This window comes from Rana temporaria, chromosome 1 (genome assembly GCF_905171775.1).
Source record: "Rana temporaria chromosome 1, aRanTem1.1, whole genome shotgun sequence".
In the NCBI taxonomy this organism is placed as follows: domain Eukaryota; kingdom Metazoa; phylum Chordata; class Amphibia; order Anura; family Ranidae; genus Rana; species Rana temporaria.
The window spans coordinates 572,952,857-572,969,935 of NC_053489.1; the positions used below are offsets into that span (position 1 = coordinate 572,952,857).

Sequence of the window (17,079 nt, forward strand, 5' to 3'; positions counted from 1 at the left end):
GTTTGGGGGCCATGTCGCACGACCGTGCAATTGTCAGTTAAAGCGATGCAGTGCCGAATCGCAAAAAGTGCTCTGGTCTTTGACCAGCAATATGGTCCGGGGCTGAAGTGGTTAAAAACGATGGTGTGTAGGCAACATCATTTTAATGATGAAGTTGGGAAAACGTCGTTTTTTTGACATGCTGAAAAACAACGTTTTTTTTTTTATGCTGAAAAATTATCGAGTGTACGTGGCATAACTCTTGTTCGACCCGAACATAAAGCTTGTCCCTTATAAGAAGTCCCATTTGCAGTTTGTGAGAAGCCATGTGGGGGCACAGAAAACATGTGGAAGAATGTGCTCTGGTCAGATGAGACCAACATTTTTGTTTTTGGCTTAAAAGCAAAATGCTATGTGTGGCGGAAAGCTAACACTACACATCACTCACACACGCTCCTCGTCGTTAAACATGGTGGTGGCAGCATCATGTTGTGGAGATGGTTTTCTTCAGCATGGACAGGGAAGCTGACCAGAGTTGATGGAAAGATGGATGGAGCCAAATACAGGGCAACCTTAGAAGAAAAGCTGTTAGGGCCAGATTCTCGTAGTTCTGCGGCGGCGTAACGTATCCGATTTACGTTACGCCGCCTCAACTTAGACGGGCAACTGCTGTATTCTCAAAGCACTTACTCCATAAGTTGCGGCGGCGTAGCGTAAATCGGCCGGCGTAAGCCCGCCTAATTCAAATTTGGATCATTGGGCGTGTTTTATGTAAATGTACTGTGACCCGACGTGATTGACGTTTTTCACGAACAGCACATGCGCCGTCCGTGGAAATCTCCCAGTGTGCATTGCTCCTAATACGCCGCAAGGACGTATTGGTTTTGACGTGGATGTAAATTACGTCCAGCCCCATTCACGGACGAGTTACGCAAACGATGCAACATTTTCAAATTTCGACGCAGGAACGACGGCCATACTTAACATTGTTGCGCCGTACTTATGCCACCATATGGCAGGGGCAACTATACGCCGGGAAAAGGCAGAGGTTCACCTTCCAGCAGGACAACAACCCTGAACATACAGCCAGGCTACAATGGAATGGTTTAGAACAGAGCATATTCATGTGTTACAATGGCCCAGTCAAAGTGCAGACCTAAATCCAGTTGAGAATCTGTGGCAAGACTTGAAAATTGATGTTCACAGACACTCTCTATCCAATCTGATGCAAAAATGTCACTCTCTAGATGTGCAAAGCTGGTAGAGACATCCCCAAAAATTGTTTAAAATCAAGCAGAAGCATAGTCAGTAAACAAGCCAGAGGTCAGTAACAAATGGTCGCAGGCTGGGATCAAGCAGAAACATGGGCGAGGCAAAAGCCAATGGTCAGTAATAAATGGTAGTTAAGATAAGGACTGCTGCAGGTACACAAGGAGCAAGCTATGGACTGGAGAGAGCACAATACTCTGGAACAAATACAGAGACATAGCTTAAATCAGAAAGTTCATGATGGAAGGAGCATAAAAGTTTTAGGTTCACCAGAAACAAGATACATGGCAAGATTGTCCAAAGGACCAGACAGCATTGCAGCAGGCACAACAAGAGCTACAGCCAGACCCTGCAGAGGTTCTTGGTTCAGATCCAGACCCTGACAAATTCTTTACAGGCTGAGTTCACCCTGCTCTAAGGCCCCGTACACACGGTCGGTTTGGTCCGATGAGAATGAACCGAAGTTCATTTTCATTGGACCAAACCGACCGTGTGTATAGGCTATCGGTCTGTTTTCCTTCGGTCCAAAATTTTAAAACATGCTTCAAAACCGAACCGATGGATATCAGAAGTCCGTTCATTATCTGGCTTTGAACAGTTATGTTTAAAGGGCGAACCTTTGAGGCATTCACTTTCAGCTTTGTACGCCATGGTGATAGACCTAGAAGCCCCACAAGAATTGGCTTTCTTACAAGCATGGGAGCGGGATTTGGGAATCACCTTCTCGGAGTCACAGAAAAGGAAAATACTGTTATTTACACATAAGGCGTCAATGGCAACTAAATATCAGGAGGGTGGATACAAAATCCTAACCAGGTGGTATAGAACCCCGGTTGTATTAAATAGGATGTTTCCACAAGTATCTAATCAATGTTGGCGCTGTCAAAATGCAGAGGGTACTATATTACACATTTTTTGGAATGCCCTGGTCTGAGAGAATTTTGGAAAATGGTGTCTGAAACTGTAAAAAAAATTACAGACGTGTCTCTTGGAGAAAAACCGTCAGCTTTTCTATTACATGATATACCGTTATCTAATGAAAAATACAAAAATTCTCTTGTAAGGCATTTACTTACTGCAGCAAAAGCGTGCATTCCGTGTCTTTGGAAAAGTACAGTAGCCCCAACAAAAATACAATGGATGGGGAGGATAGCGGAAATTCAACAAATGGAAAATCTGACTATGATATTGAGAGAGCAGGAAGGAAAGTATCATGAAGTCTGGTTACCCTATGAGGAATATAAGAGACAACATCCGTAGGGGGGGGTGGGGGTGGAGGGGGGGGGGACCTGATCTCAGTTAAGGGAGGGGTGTTTTTTTTTCTCTTCTTTTTTTTTCTTTTTTTTTTTTTTCATTTTTCTTTCCCTGTGTTAGTTTCTTTTCTATTTTTTTTGTGAAGGATAACTAGGGGTTAAGCCTGAGTTAAGGAAAATGTATGGTGTTAACATTGTGAAATAAGAATTGAGTTGATTAGAATTAAGGAAGAATTTCTGGTTAAGAGGTATACAGATTGGTTAATTAATATAATACGAGGTAAAGAAGTGATAATAATTGGTTAAGTTGGTAAAGATTAGAGGTACAATGGAAGAATTAATATATGTATTTATTCATAATGTTATCACTGTTGACAAAAAATAAAGAATTTATAAAAAAAAAAAAAAACGAACCGATGGACCGCTGCCCCATCTGACCAAACCGATGGTTAGTACAGAAAAGCATCGGTTCAAAACCCGCGCATGCTCAGAATCAAGTCGACACATGCTTGGAAGCATTGAACTTCGTTTTATTCAGCACGTTGTGTGTTTGACGTCACCGCGTTCTGACCCGATCGGATTTTGGACTGACGGTGTGTACACATATCAGGCCGTACGGCCACTTCAGAGGTGAACCGATGAAAACGGTCCGTCGGACCATTCTCATCGGTTTTGTCCGACCGTGTGTACGGGGCCTAAGACAATCCAATCTGACAGAGCTTGAGCTATTTTGCAAAGAACTGGCAAAAATGTCACTCTCTAGATGTGCAAAGCTGGTAGATATATCCCCAAAAAGAATTGCAGCTGTAATTGCAGCAAAAGGTGGTTCTACAAAGTATTGACTCAGGGGGCTGAATACAAATGCATGCTACACTTGTCACATATTTATTTGTAGGATATCTAAATATATCATTTTTTATGTTTTTTTATAATAAGTGTTTCAACTGTTGCAAGTTTATGTTTGTATACAATGATTGCAGTTTTTGGAGCACAATAGAACTTTTTATATGATATTGTTTTAATTGTGATTTTTTTTATGCTTTATTTGCCTTTTTGCACTGTGTTGTATGACCTTAAGTGAATAGCACGTTGTGTACAGAAGCTGCAAGTTTTATTTCGTATTAATAATTACTCCTTTATAATTGTTTTTTTACCTTTGCGTCAGTATTTATAATTTTATTGGGAACCATTGGCTACTGCTGCTGTCAGTCAAAATCTGTGAGCAGAAATCGGAGGGTGAGGCTGAGCCATGCTGTGTGTCTGAATAACACAAACAGCCCCCCCTCAAGATTGAGCCCACACGAGTTTCCCTATAATAAGCAACTTCCTATGGGGGAAATCGGCAGGGGAGAGTAGCCAGAAGTGTCAGCAGAGGGCCCCAGAAGTGCAGGTTTGGAGCTGCTCTGTGCAAAACCATTGCACAAAGCAGGTAAGTATGACATATTTATTATTTTATTTAAAAAACTGTTGTACTGAAGTCGAACAACAGATTGACTTCATTACAACCAGCCTGCACAGCCTGATAAACATGTGTCCAGTTCTTGCTGAACAGGCCAAAATTAAGTCCGTATATATTCAACTATAGAGGAGTTACAGCAATCACACTTGTTTTTAGAAGCTGAACCTCCCACTGAAAACGAACAGCACCAGACACCCACTGCTGAGATCAAATATAACCTCAATACTTTCTGTAGTTACTCAACTCAAGTAATGGCTAGAAATCTTATGCTGCGTACACACGATCGGAATTTCCGACAAGAAAAGTTCAATGTGAGCTTTTGGTTGGAAATTCCAACCGTGTGTAGGCCCCATCTGACATTTTCTAGCGGAATTTTCGACAGCAAAAATTTGAGAACTGGTTCTCAAATTTTCCGATGGGAAAAGTTCTTGACGGGAAATTACGATTGTCTGTATGCAATTCCAACGCTCATAAATCATACGTATGCTCAGAATCATTGAACTTAATTTTTCTCGGCTCGTCGCAGTGCTGTACGTCACCGCATTCTTGGCAGTCGGAATTTTCGACAAAATCTGTGTGACCGTGTGTATGCAACACAAGTTTGAGCCAGCATTCCGTCAGAAAAAAATCCATGGTTTTCCGATTGTGTGTACGCGGCATTATATTTTCAAGCACAAACTTAGTTGGCATTGTAACGGAATGACCCGGGACAAACAGAGACTTTGGAAGGATGAGGGGCTACTCCTGTTCCAGCGTCATTAATAACTCTTATGTCTAGGGTCACCTTATGTCCGATAGGGCCATAGGGTGACTGATAAATTATATCCTAAATTACAGGACAGGGGACATTACTGATAGCTCATATTGCAATTGGAGATATTGCAAAGTGTTGGTTTATTCTATGACTCATCTCTCTGTGTAGACTGTTGACATGCTAATTGAGTCTGGTCCAGAATCTCTAATTATGTATGCTAAATACTGTTTTGTGTGTGGAATGGAACTTGTCAAGCTGTATGCGGAGACAGAACGTTTGTCTAAAGATATGGTTTGAGGGGAATTCATTGTGTGATGGTGTTTTGTTTGAATTCTGTTAATGAAGGAATGTGACTTCTCAGGTGGAGTGATTAGATCATGATAATTATAGCCCGGCACCGAGATGTCTGGAATGTTTAGCAATTAGCCTGAAGGTGTATTGAAGCCCCCCCAGGGTGTGAGGTGTGGGTGGAGAGTTTGATTGTTCCTTTCGTGCTTAAACTGTATATAAACTTGAGAGCTAACCATTAAAGTTGTCTTGCATTTGAAATCAGAACAGAGCTGTGTGTCTTATGTCTGGGGGGAATTCTTATGGGTTGTGTTCGTTTGCCTGATTGTGGAGTGTTGATAAGCTGTCGTGGGTTGATGGAAGGTCGTAAACGGTGGTGACCGCTACAGGCATGTACTCATAGGGTATCTGAATTATTTTTGCTTTAATATTTACTTGCAGTTACAACATCTAACAAATATGTTTTCTTCATAAATCAAAGATGTTGGGTACGCTTTAAAAACCGGTGCAATGTTGTATCATTGCTCAAACATTTTTCCATATTTTTTTACCTGACTAGCATTATATATATATATATCGTTATATACGATATCTTTGCTGTCAAAACCAGGGAATGTGATCTTGCTCTGTGGACTTTTATTTTACATTCTAGGCACTTATCACGAGAGACTATATTTTTATGGATTGTTACACTTAGAATTTTTTGTGCAAACAAAATGTTTTTCCTTTTTTTTAGATATATTCATATATTGTTGTGGGTTGCGCTAATTTTTTCACTATTTCATATTGTATAACAGCCCTGATTTTCTTGATTTCCAATTTAATAAACCAATGCTTTATAAACCTATTAAACCTTTGATTTAATAAACCTATGATTTTTTTATATACAAATTCTTCAATATATTATGGGTAATCATTTACGATTTGTTTGTAGGTTCTTGCAAACTATAGCAAAATAAAAAAATCATAACAGCAATTTGTCAATCTTTGTGTTCTTTTTTTTATAGGAATTAACTAAATCCCACCTGGCTTTTAGCAGAATGACGGCCGAACCAGGGGATCAGTTATCCTGACTAGGCGTCATATGATGTCATGCAGAATAAGCTGCTTGTGCATGCCCCCGTGGGCGTGCAGAGCGGCGAATGGTGGTGCGGTGTGTCGCTCTGACACACCCCATCTCTGATCTTGGTAAACTGCCTATGGCATAGGCTCTTTACCACGTGATCAGTTGTGACCAATCAAAGCAGATCACAGCGGTAACCAATAAGTGCTGTTATTCGGCTTTCCTCAGTTTGCGCTGACAAGACGCGAGCAGATGGGAGCCAATCAGTGGCTCTCCTGACATGAGGGGTCTGCGCTTCTAATCAGTGCATTGATTATCAGCACAGCTTTCATTAGAGGTTCCTACAACAGATGCTAATCAGTGCACATCACAGATGCCAATCAGTGCCCATCAGTAATGCCTGTCAGTGCCTCCTTATCATTGCTGTCTATCAGCTGCCACCCATCAGAGCCACCTAACTGTGTCCATCAGTGCTGCATATCATTGTCACCTATCAGTGCCCATCAGTGCTGCATATTAGTGCTGCCTATCATTGCTGCATATTAGTGCCACCTCATCAGTGCCTATCAATTCCACCTTATTAATGCCACCTCATCAGTGCCCATTAGTGCTGCCTCATCAGTGCCCATCAGCGCAGCCTCATTAGTGCCCATTAATGAAGAGGATAACATACTTAGTTTTTTTTCTAAAATGTCAATTTTATATTTAAATTAAATACCACCAAATGAAATCTCTATTTGTGGGGAATATGGGTGCAGAGTAGCATGACAGTGCAATTGTCATTCAAAGTGTGACAGCTCTGAAAGCTGAAAACTGGTCTGGGCAGGAAGGGGGTACAAGTGCTGAGTATTGAAGTGCTTAAAATTCCATCATGTAAAGCAATTACTTAAAGAATTGTTCAAAATGGTGCCGCCCAAAGCTTTCATTTCTTATATGTTACTTGTATTGTTATCATTGCAATTGCACAAATATGGCTTTTATTAGATGTACAATATAAATCAATTTTATATAAAAAATTTCCTATTTGCAATACAGGTGCAAATGCTGTAGAAGCCCAATGTAAGAGATTTGAAGTAAAGTCAAATGAGGACGGGAAGATGTTGTTTTCAGCAGATGAGGATGAAATCACAATTGGTGCTGACAGACTCAGAGTTACAGGTAATGGTTTACAAGCAGACACACTATTGGAAAGATTGCTACTTGAGCCATATCTTTGTAAATGCTCTGTGCGCCATGTCAGGCATGTAAAAAGGTCAAAAGTACCACAGTTTCAAAAAGGAAGCAGAAAAGATTGTCAAGTAAAGTTAAAGCAAACATTAGTTGGAAAGATACTGGAGAGTTTACTAGAAGACCACATAGATGAGTAGTTGCTAGAAAAAAAAATAAGCAATAACCAGCATGGATTCATGAAAGACAAAAGTTGTGAAACAATTCTGATTTCTTTTTATGAGTAAGTAAGCAAAGCCTTCGACAAAGGAGTAGCTGTGGTTATAGTATACTTAGATTTTGCAAAACCATTTGAAACAGTTCCCCACACATGACTAGAGTGCAAGGTGAAGCCTACAGGCTTTAAAAAATACATTTGTAAATGGATAGAAAACTGGCCGTATTCAGAGACTAGTGGTAATGATCATACTGAATGATCTAAGGATATCAGTGGTGTACCCCAAGGTTCAGTGTTGGGACCCTTACCTGTTAATATATTTATTAGTGTTATTAGTAAGACCTCATCTGGAATATACAGTTCAGTTTTGGGTAGCAGTTGTCAAAAAGGACATTGGGGAACTGGAGAAAGTGCAGATAATTTATTCCCTCTTTAGAAGAGAAGATTAAAGTGGTTGTAACCCTAAAACATCCCTTAAAGCATGTTACACGTGTAATTTGACCCCCTGTATGACCTAAAAAAACCTGGCTGATCCTGCCTGGTTCTGCCCTCCCCCCTGTAAAATGACCAGGGTTTATCATGGCTTCTGAGCCCTGACACCATGGTCAGTTTACGTGCTTCCATCCTCCGCAGCTCTTCTATGTCCTCTCGCCCTCCCCTCCCTGCTCGTGAGCTCGTGACAGTTCCTGCATCTCCCCTGTTGCTACAATGATGTGCTTACAATCAGCTCTGCTATAATAAATAATTCCTCCAGTGTATTTGTTTAAAAAAAAAATCCTGCTGTGTACCTCATTTCATAGTGCCACTTGACACTCATGTGACCGGCTGCCTCTCTCCTTTTCTCCTTCTGGCTGAGAAACTCAGCTCTGCCCGCATTGCTGTCAGATCAAGAGAGGTAGGCAGTCATGTGAGTGCCGAGCCGAGTGCCCACTGAAATGAGATACACAGCGGCATTTAAAAATACACATACACTCGGGACATTATTTAATATAGCAGTGCTGATTGTAGGAATGTCATTGAGTGGCTTAACAACCACTTTAAGGGGGATATGATCATAAATATAAATATATAGTGGTCAATATAGTGAATTTAGTATAGAGCTATTCTCTTTAAGGTCATCACAAAGAACAAGGGGGAGCTCTTTGGTTAGATTGTTTTAAAATAGGCATTGATTCATTTCTAAATGGACATAAATAGCTATTAATATTTATGGGTAAAGTTGATCCAGGGAATATCCAACTGCCACTTAGTGGATCAAGAAGGAATACTTTTCTATTTGAGTGTTGGTTGTCTTTTTAATTCTGCATGGTGATTGAACTGGATGGATTTGTCTTTATTTTAACCAGATTAAAGCATTTGTTATCCCAACACTACATATTCCTGATATGTACCTGCTGTACCATGTACTTGTATGAGAAAGTACACTGTTTCCTTTGTATTGCTTCCTGCTAGTCAATCTGCTTTCCTATTAAAAACACACTAAGCAAGAGAGCACATCATGGTCAGTTCTCTAGCTGTGCTGGGAACTCAGTGTGCTCTACTTCAATGATCAGACTTGTCCTGACAAGCCCCCGCTGCACAGCCTTTTACTGGGAAGCTCAGTGTGCTGCTGCTTCTCCTCCCTACAGCTCTTATGCAGCTGAAAACAGGGAATGTGATCAATAGAAATTTGTGGAGAGCAGACCCTCAAATCAAAGCACCTCATCCCCTATAGAGAATACAAAATGCACATTGGGGAAAGGGTAACAAACCCTGGGGACTTAAAAACGGTGCTAGTAAATACGATAACACAAATAATATAAAAAAGTAGAAAAATTTATTTATTGGAAAACAATCAATATAAAAACAATCCGATAAATATGTTATAGCTCCAAACATGAGCTTAAAGGAACCTGTTGAAAAAGTTGCTCTACATGTTTCGCTCAAATTGAGCTTCTTCATGAGCTTGAACAGGAGTGCTACAGGTCCAAAGGAAAAATACACAGGATTGAACAGAGATTAGAAAAACTATATGTATAGGTACAGATTAAACAATACAATGCAGTACATATAATTGGGGGGAAAAGATAATAAATACATATATTAATTGATATAGATATAATAAGTTCACATACATTAAAGTGCATAATCCTGGCACAGACAACTTGCCATAGAAGACCGGACCAAATAAAAAAATATATGAAAGCATAATGGGAAATGGAAGAGCCAAGCCGCACACGTCGCCGTCAGTAAATTGGGACCATAAATCAAGAAATCTCGACACTCAATCACGAGCCATAGTAAGAAAGAGCCTAATATAGACAAAAAGTTTGGCCCAGATTCACAACCGAGATACGACGGCGTATCTTCAGATACGCCATCGTATCTCTGCATTGCGCCGTCGTATCTATGCGACTGATTCTTAGAATCAGTTACGCATAGATATCCATTAGATCCGACAGGTGTAAGTCTCCGTTTTTTGACCGCTAGGTGGCGCTTCCGCCGAATTCCGCGTCGACTATGCAAATTATCTAGATATACGCGAATTCCCGAACGTACGCGCGGCCGACGCAGTAAAGTTACAACGTTTACGTTAGGCTTTTCCCGGCGTAAAGTTGCCCCTGCTATATGAAGCGCAGCCAATGTTAAGTATGGCCGTCGTTCCCGCGTCGAAATTTAAAAAAGTTACGTCGTTTGCGTAAGTCGTCCGTGAATGGGGGTGGACGTCATTTACGTTCACGTCGAAACCAATGACGTCCTTGCGACTTCATTTGGAGCAATGCACACTGGGATATTTTATGGACGGCGCATGCGCAGTTCGTTCGGCGCGGGGACGCGCTTGATTTAAATGATACACGCCCCCTACCCACCGAATTTGAATTCCGCCGGGTGATTTACGCTACGCCGCCGCAACTTACGGAGCAAGTGCTTTGAGAATACAGCACTTGCCCTTGTAAGTTGCGGAGGCGTAACGTAAATCAGATACGTTACGCCCGCACAATTTTGCGCAGCTGTATGTGAATCTGCCCCTATATGTTTTACATATCGGGTCAATCCTCTAGAATGTTAAGCAAATGTACACCCAAGGTACATTCACTTTGTAGTAGGAACATACCTTGCTTAGATAGTGAAACGTGGAACCAATACGTTTCCAAAAGCACAACTTAGTGGCTGTGACTTTTTTTGAAGTGCATCCCAGGTTTGGAGAGATGCCATACATCCAGAAATGACTGGGTGCCAAATGTGCGCAAGCAGTGAAAATATCTGTAAAAAATCATAGAAAAGGGATGTAAAGAAAGTATACAAAAATAGCGCCATACGAAGGGGTCAAACCTCTAAGTGTTAATAACCTTATTCATTGGCGAATTATATAGCACTGAATCAAAAAATGGGATATCTCACAAAGGAATTACCTGTGGTGAAGAGTCCCAACATTAACCAGGTCTCCAACGTTGGAGGAGCTGAGCCCTCCAATGGCTCTGTTTCAAAAGGGTTATACCAAATGTCACGGCTAAAGCCGCGCTCTTAAATACCATCCCAATGGCGTCTGACGTCACCACCAGGATGCGGACATGTGATAGCGGCATGAATCCCCGCCCGTAGGTTGCACGTCAGCCAATGGGTGCAGAGAAGTCCCACGCATGCGCAAACACGCTAGCGGGACAAGCTCCCAAAGCGCAACACGCCATATTGGATGAGGGAAAGCAGCCTGGTACAGTACTAACCGGATGGAAAAAAGGCTGCACAGTAGAATCAATAAGTGTACAGCAAAAGTAAACAAACAAAACAAATGCCAAAACGAAGGGGGATTAAAAGTTCACGCCAAATTATCAAAAGGGGCCTGTCACCAAATGAGAGATTGATTGGACAATCAAGAAATGACAATCCCAGGGTGTCCATATGGCCCAGATTGAGATCAAGACAAGAAGAGAATGGCCCCAAAGGGCAACACGTGTGCCAAAAAAGCCAATCAGCTGGCAATTAATAAGTAAATGTAAATTAGTCCCTACTTTCAATGGAAAAGGGTATAATACAAAAAATATAATAACTAAGGACAAAATCCAAAAAGTGTACCGTCCGCAGTTATTGGTATTCAACCGGTCATATATGGAAGGATGTGCCAAGGTCATACAACTGTGAACAATGACTACTGAATAAAGAAATTAATAACACAGGGATACAATTGTTCATAGAGAGAAAAAGAAAAAGATAAGAAGCAAAAGACAATGCATTGAAGATTAATATACCTATAGAAAAAGTTTGAAACTGAATGCATCGTTCAGTCCTGGGTATTTCAGAGCAGATAACTCATGTATCCACTTGGCCTCCTTCTGGAGGAGCGATTTGTCATAATCACCCCCTCTGTGTCCCGGAGAAATGTACTCAAGGGCTGAAAATTTCATTTTGAGACTGTCAAAGTAATGGAAAATGCCAATATGGCGACTAATAGGAGTCTCCGTTTTCTTTTTGGAAATTAATGCAACGTGATCGCGGATGTGATGGAAAAAGGGGAGTTTCGTTTTTCCAACGTAAAAGGCCCCGCAGTTGCATTGCATAATATAAACAATACCAATGGATTGGCAGGTCACAGAAAAAGCCAGTCTGTAGACACATCCAGTTGGAAGCACAATGGCAGATGACGAATGGACGTATCTACAGAACAGACATCTGTGGCAAGGTCTGGTCCCCTTGGGCCCTTCAGAGGAGGGCTTATGGGAACAATGATGGCTGTGGACCAGTTTATCGCGAAGAGAACGTGATCTTTTGAAGGTGATCTCTGGGTAGGCATTGATGTGTCTCGATGCCGTTTCATCACTCATCAAAAGACACCAATATCTCTGTAAAATCACACGTATTTGTCGATGATGACCCAAAAAGCGTGTAATTAAACGTACACCCTGATTGGTTTTTGGCTATGTGTATATCAGCGGCGCTCGCTCCTCTTCCCCTCACAGACAGCGGGGATCGGCGTATAACACGCACCCAGGATTTTCCCCTGATTTTAAGGTGATAAATACAGTACTTTAATATATAAAAAGGAGCCTAAAGCTTTGATTTCAAGCTCGAAAAAAATCTTCAAATGGACAAAAGCAATTTTGATGACAACTGTTTAAAATAAGAGTTCCTGTGGGGAGATTTGATCTCACTTTCTGTTACACATTCAAGAAACAAAGTAAAGGAAAATCTCCTTGGCAGGAAACAGATAGCAAGGTAATACTGTACTAGTTTCACCACATGAATAGCTACATACAGGTTTTTTATGAATATACCCTATAAATGTAATATTTACCTGACTAAAAAAAAGAATATTTATATATATTTATATATTTTTAGTACTGCCTATAGTATAGAAGGGCACATTGTAAAAAAAAAAAAAAACACTATTTATGCCATTTACAATAAATATTTCAGTACATGATATCATTAGCACATTATGAGCTGTGTCATGTAACTAGAAAGCTAATAAAGAAATAATGTTTAACCACATTTTTACACATTGTCAAATGTAAACATTTCTGTGTTTCTACCAATCCATGAGTTACTTATTTGCAATAATATGTTGTCCTACCCCCAAAAGTGATTGTAAAGGATCAATTTTTTTAAAATAACAAGCATGGTATACCTACATGCCCTGTGCAATAGTTTTGAACAGAGCAGCCTGGATCTGCCTCTTCTCATGTCCCCTACTGTCGCTCTTGGCTCCTCCACTAGCTTGCTTCTGAGCCACCTCTGTGTGTCCATAGACACACAGAGTGCGGCTCAACCCTGCCCCCTCCCTCCTTACTGGCCAATTGCTCCCTCTGCTGTCTCTGAGCCATTGAAGAGGGAGAGAATGGAGAGAGTCTCTCTTTTTTTAAACAAGAAGATGATTTAAAGTGTCACCAAAGGAAAAAACATTTTCTTTAAAATAACAAACATGTTATACTTACCTCCACTGTGGAGTTCGTTTTGCACAGAGTGGCCCCGATCCACGTCTTCTGGGGTCCCTCGGCGGCTGTGTCTGGTCCTCCCTGCAAAAGCTCATCACATTCATGCGCGAGAGCTCGCATGGTGATGAGTCCTTGCGGGGGCACTCCTGTGATACAGCGAGCGGCCATAGCCACTCACTGTATCACTCGGCCCCGCCCCTCGGCGCGCCGTGTCATTGGATGTGATTGACAGCAGCGCCAGCCAATGGCTGCGCTGCTCTCAATCCATCCGCTCTATCTAATCAGAGGCCAGGCTAAGCGGCAAAGAGGATCTCGGGACCGAGCATGTGACTTTTGAGGGGTCAGGTAAGTATAACGGGGGCTCGGGGGGGGGGGGGGGGCGGCCTCATCAGATGTTTTTATACCTTAATGCATAGATTGCATTAAGGTGAAAAAAAAAATCCTTTACAACTCCTTTAAGAGGGAAATTCCTACAAAAAGGATATAAAAGAGATCATATTCAAGAACAAGGTCAGCTATGGAGGAACATGGATAGAAGAGAACTGGTTCAAGATAGAAAGAGATTGGATGAAGATAAACTGAAATCATATTAGTATTGGATTTTAATATGGGAAACTTGAAATTATTGTAAAAATACATTGGTACATTCTGAAATTTGATAGGCACTTAGGAGAAATATTACCAGAAAAAAAAAATTGTATATAAAAAGCCCCAAATTTGAGAAACAAAGATTCCAGATCAACACAGGAAAAATTACTTCTCCTTTTTCGAAAGAAAAGGCTTTTATAAATGAAATGCCGCGTACACACGATCATTTTGCGGCATGAAAAAAAACGACATTTTCGGCATGTAGAAAAAACAAAGTTTTTCCAACTTCATCATTAAAACGACGTTGCCCACACACCATTGTTTTTTAAAAATGCTCTAGCAAAGCGCGGTGACGTACAACACGTACAACGGCAATATAAAGGGGAAGTTCCATGCGGATGACGCTACCCTTGGGGCTGCTTTAGCTGATTTGGTGTTAGTAAAAGACGATTTGCGCTTTTCTGTCTGTTACGGCGTGATGAATTTGCTTACTCCATTATGAACGGTAGTTTTACCAGAATGAGTGCTCCCATTTCATAACTTGCTTCTGAGCATGCGTGTTTTTTTTAACGTCGTTTTAGCCCACACACGATCATTTTTTACAACCCGAAAAACAAAAAATGCAGCATGCTCGAAAAAAAAAAAAAAAAGTCATTTTCAAGAACCCAAAGAATTATGTGCAGCCCACACATGATCATTTTAAATTACATTTTTTTAAAACAAAGTTTTTTTAATGCCGAAAAATGATCGTGTACGCGGCATAAGAGTTGTTATGCATGTAAACATACAATTACAAATCTTGGGAAAATAATAGAGTTCCCATCATCCTCTACCAGAATAAAATATAAGATTAAGGACCTCATTACGTGCAACACTGAAGGTGTGGCCCTCCAACGCGAATGTGGGTACCAGTATGTGAAAGAGCAAGGAGAAAATTAGCTAAGCTAATAAATGAGCATGTTTGTAATATATCTATTGGTTTTCAGAACCATAGTGTATCCAATAATTTCATTTACATCATAAAAAAAATCCAACAACATTGCAATTTTGGGGGCTTGAAAATTTTTAAAACATTGGTGGGGGAAAAACAAAAGTCCCTTAGCCAATGAGAATCTAGATAGATATTTGACCTGCAAACTATGACTCCCATAGGATTAAATAAAGAATTTGATGTCAGTGATTACTAAATAGGGTTATTATGCATATCAGTTGGAATCTGCCATTCCAATTAGGTAATCTTTTGATATAGAGAGGTACATTACTTATTGGGTATCCATATGGTTTAATTCTGCTATGCATCTGATGCATATAGTGAGACATTAGATTATATTTTCATACATTTAAATAAGGTGCAATAGTTATTTCTATCCACAAGATGTTGATATCCCAATACGGTTCCATTGTTTGTACCAAATGTTGTTATGTTGATTTTTATACCTACCTTTTTATAATACATTTTTACTTTTATTGCACATACGTGTCAGTTGGGGAGTTAATGTAAGGAAAATAGATTGTCCCCGTTGTTTTGAAGTAGTATTTTATTTCATGCAATGGTGTAGCATAGTTGCTATAAAGATTTCAAACAATCAACACAATAAAGCCAGCTTGTGAGCACCCAGCCACATACCCCTGAGGAAGTCACGTGACCATGACAACATGCGTTGGGAACGTGAGTGAAAGCAACTTTGTTGTCTTTTTATCTAATGTAAGTGCATTTTTTTTTAAAACATAAAAAGGGGGTCAGCACTAAAAAAAAGAAAATAAATGGGCAACTTGCAATAGGTAAAAATACAGCACCCAAACAAATCAACAAAGAAAATAATGCAGCGCTCCCAAATATAGAATATAACAAGCTTAACCACTTCAGCCCCGGAAGGATTTACTCCTTCCGGGGCTGTAAAAAGGTTTTTATTCAAATGGCAATAAAATTATTTATTTTTTCAACCTCACCTACTATGTCATGACAAATTAAACAATGCACAAGCATGGAGGCATCAGTTTAAAGCTCCTTTTTTTAATAATAAAGCATTTAAAAATAGACATACTACACTTATTTGTTAGATGACTCCATTGCAGGAAGAAATCATGATCTTTTAAAGGGCCATACACCCATGTATGTTGAAAGGGTCATACATTATTAAAAGTGGCAACATGAGGAGATAATTTAAGTATGGCCATAACCACGTGGAATCAAATAGCAGCCCCAAGGTGGGGAAAGTGTTAATTGACCTGATACTGGGCAGGTCCACCATTTAAGGTAAACACATACGTGAACAGTGGTGGGAGTCACTGGGTATATACAATAAATTAATATAACACAAGAGGTGGAAAATAAGAAGAAATGTTGGACGCAAATAATTGTCTATAATTTGTTTATTATCAAGAGACTTAGATATACACAAGGGGACATTCATGCAGTGTATTAAGTGATATTTGATGTGTTTATTGTGATATTTTGTATATTGACACAATATTTATAAATTCACTTGTCTTTTTTTATATTGTTCACATACTGAGTTGGAGTATATATATTGCTTTAACATTGTCTTGCTTCACATATTGGTGGTATACATTGTATTGCGAGGTAATGAGGAAGGCACAGCAGTGTTTAATTTAGTTTTTTTGTTAAGGGAGAGGAAGCAAAGTGGGGGGGGGGGGCAAGAGAAGGTTGGTAAGAAAATTGAGGGATGGGTGGGGGAGAAGGGGGGGCAGGTGAGGTTTCGCAAGGTCCCCTCCCACAGGAATTCCCCCCGTATAGGATCTTGTCAAGGATTGCAAATCTATTTCTTTTTTTAGCTGGGTAGAGTTGGAGGGTTTAGCATAGTTTTGTATGTTTCAGTCAATTGAAAATGTATCCAACATGCCCACGTGGACGTAAATTTGAATGGGGAATCATTTGCAATGCTTATAAGTTCTTCCATTTCATGAATTTTAAATATGCAGCGGAGCCATTACGTCAGAGAGGGTTGTGCCCCAGTGTATCAGGATGCACACCCTGGCTGCATTGATTATATGCATCACCAGCGATCTGCTGTAGGTTTTGTGGGAGAGAGAGGTGCAGTGTAAAAAGAAATGAGCTGGCGAGAAATCCAAAGTGTATGTTCGAGTTTATAAAAATACATTAGAGGAAAAA

At 40.3% G+C, this 17,079-nt stretch overlaps 1 protein-coding gene across 3 annotated transcripts in view; it reads left to right on the forward strand.

Annotated features, from left to right (window-relative positions):
- The window catches only part of SGCZ (sarcoglycan zeta), a 1,301,913-nt gene that overhangs the window by 1,171,005 nt on the left and 113,829 nt on the right, over positions 1-17,079 (forward strand). For all 3 annotated transcript variants that reach the window (XM_040334675.1, XM_040334676.1, XM_040334677.1), the window contains one exon: positions 7,101-7,223. In XM_040334675.1, the coding sequence (XP_040190609.1) occupies positions 7,101-7,223 (123 nt within the window). The remainder of the gene's footprint in view (positions 1-7,100; positions 7,224-17,079) is intronic.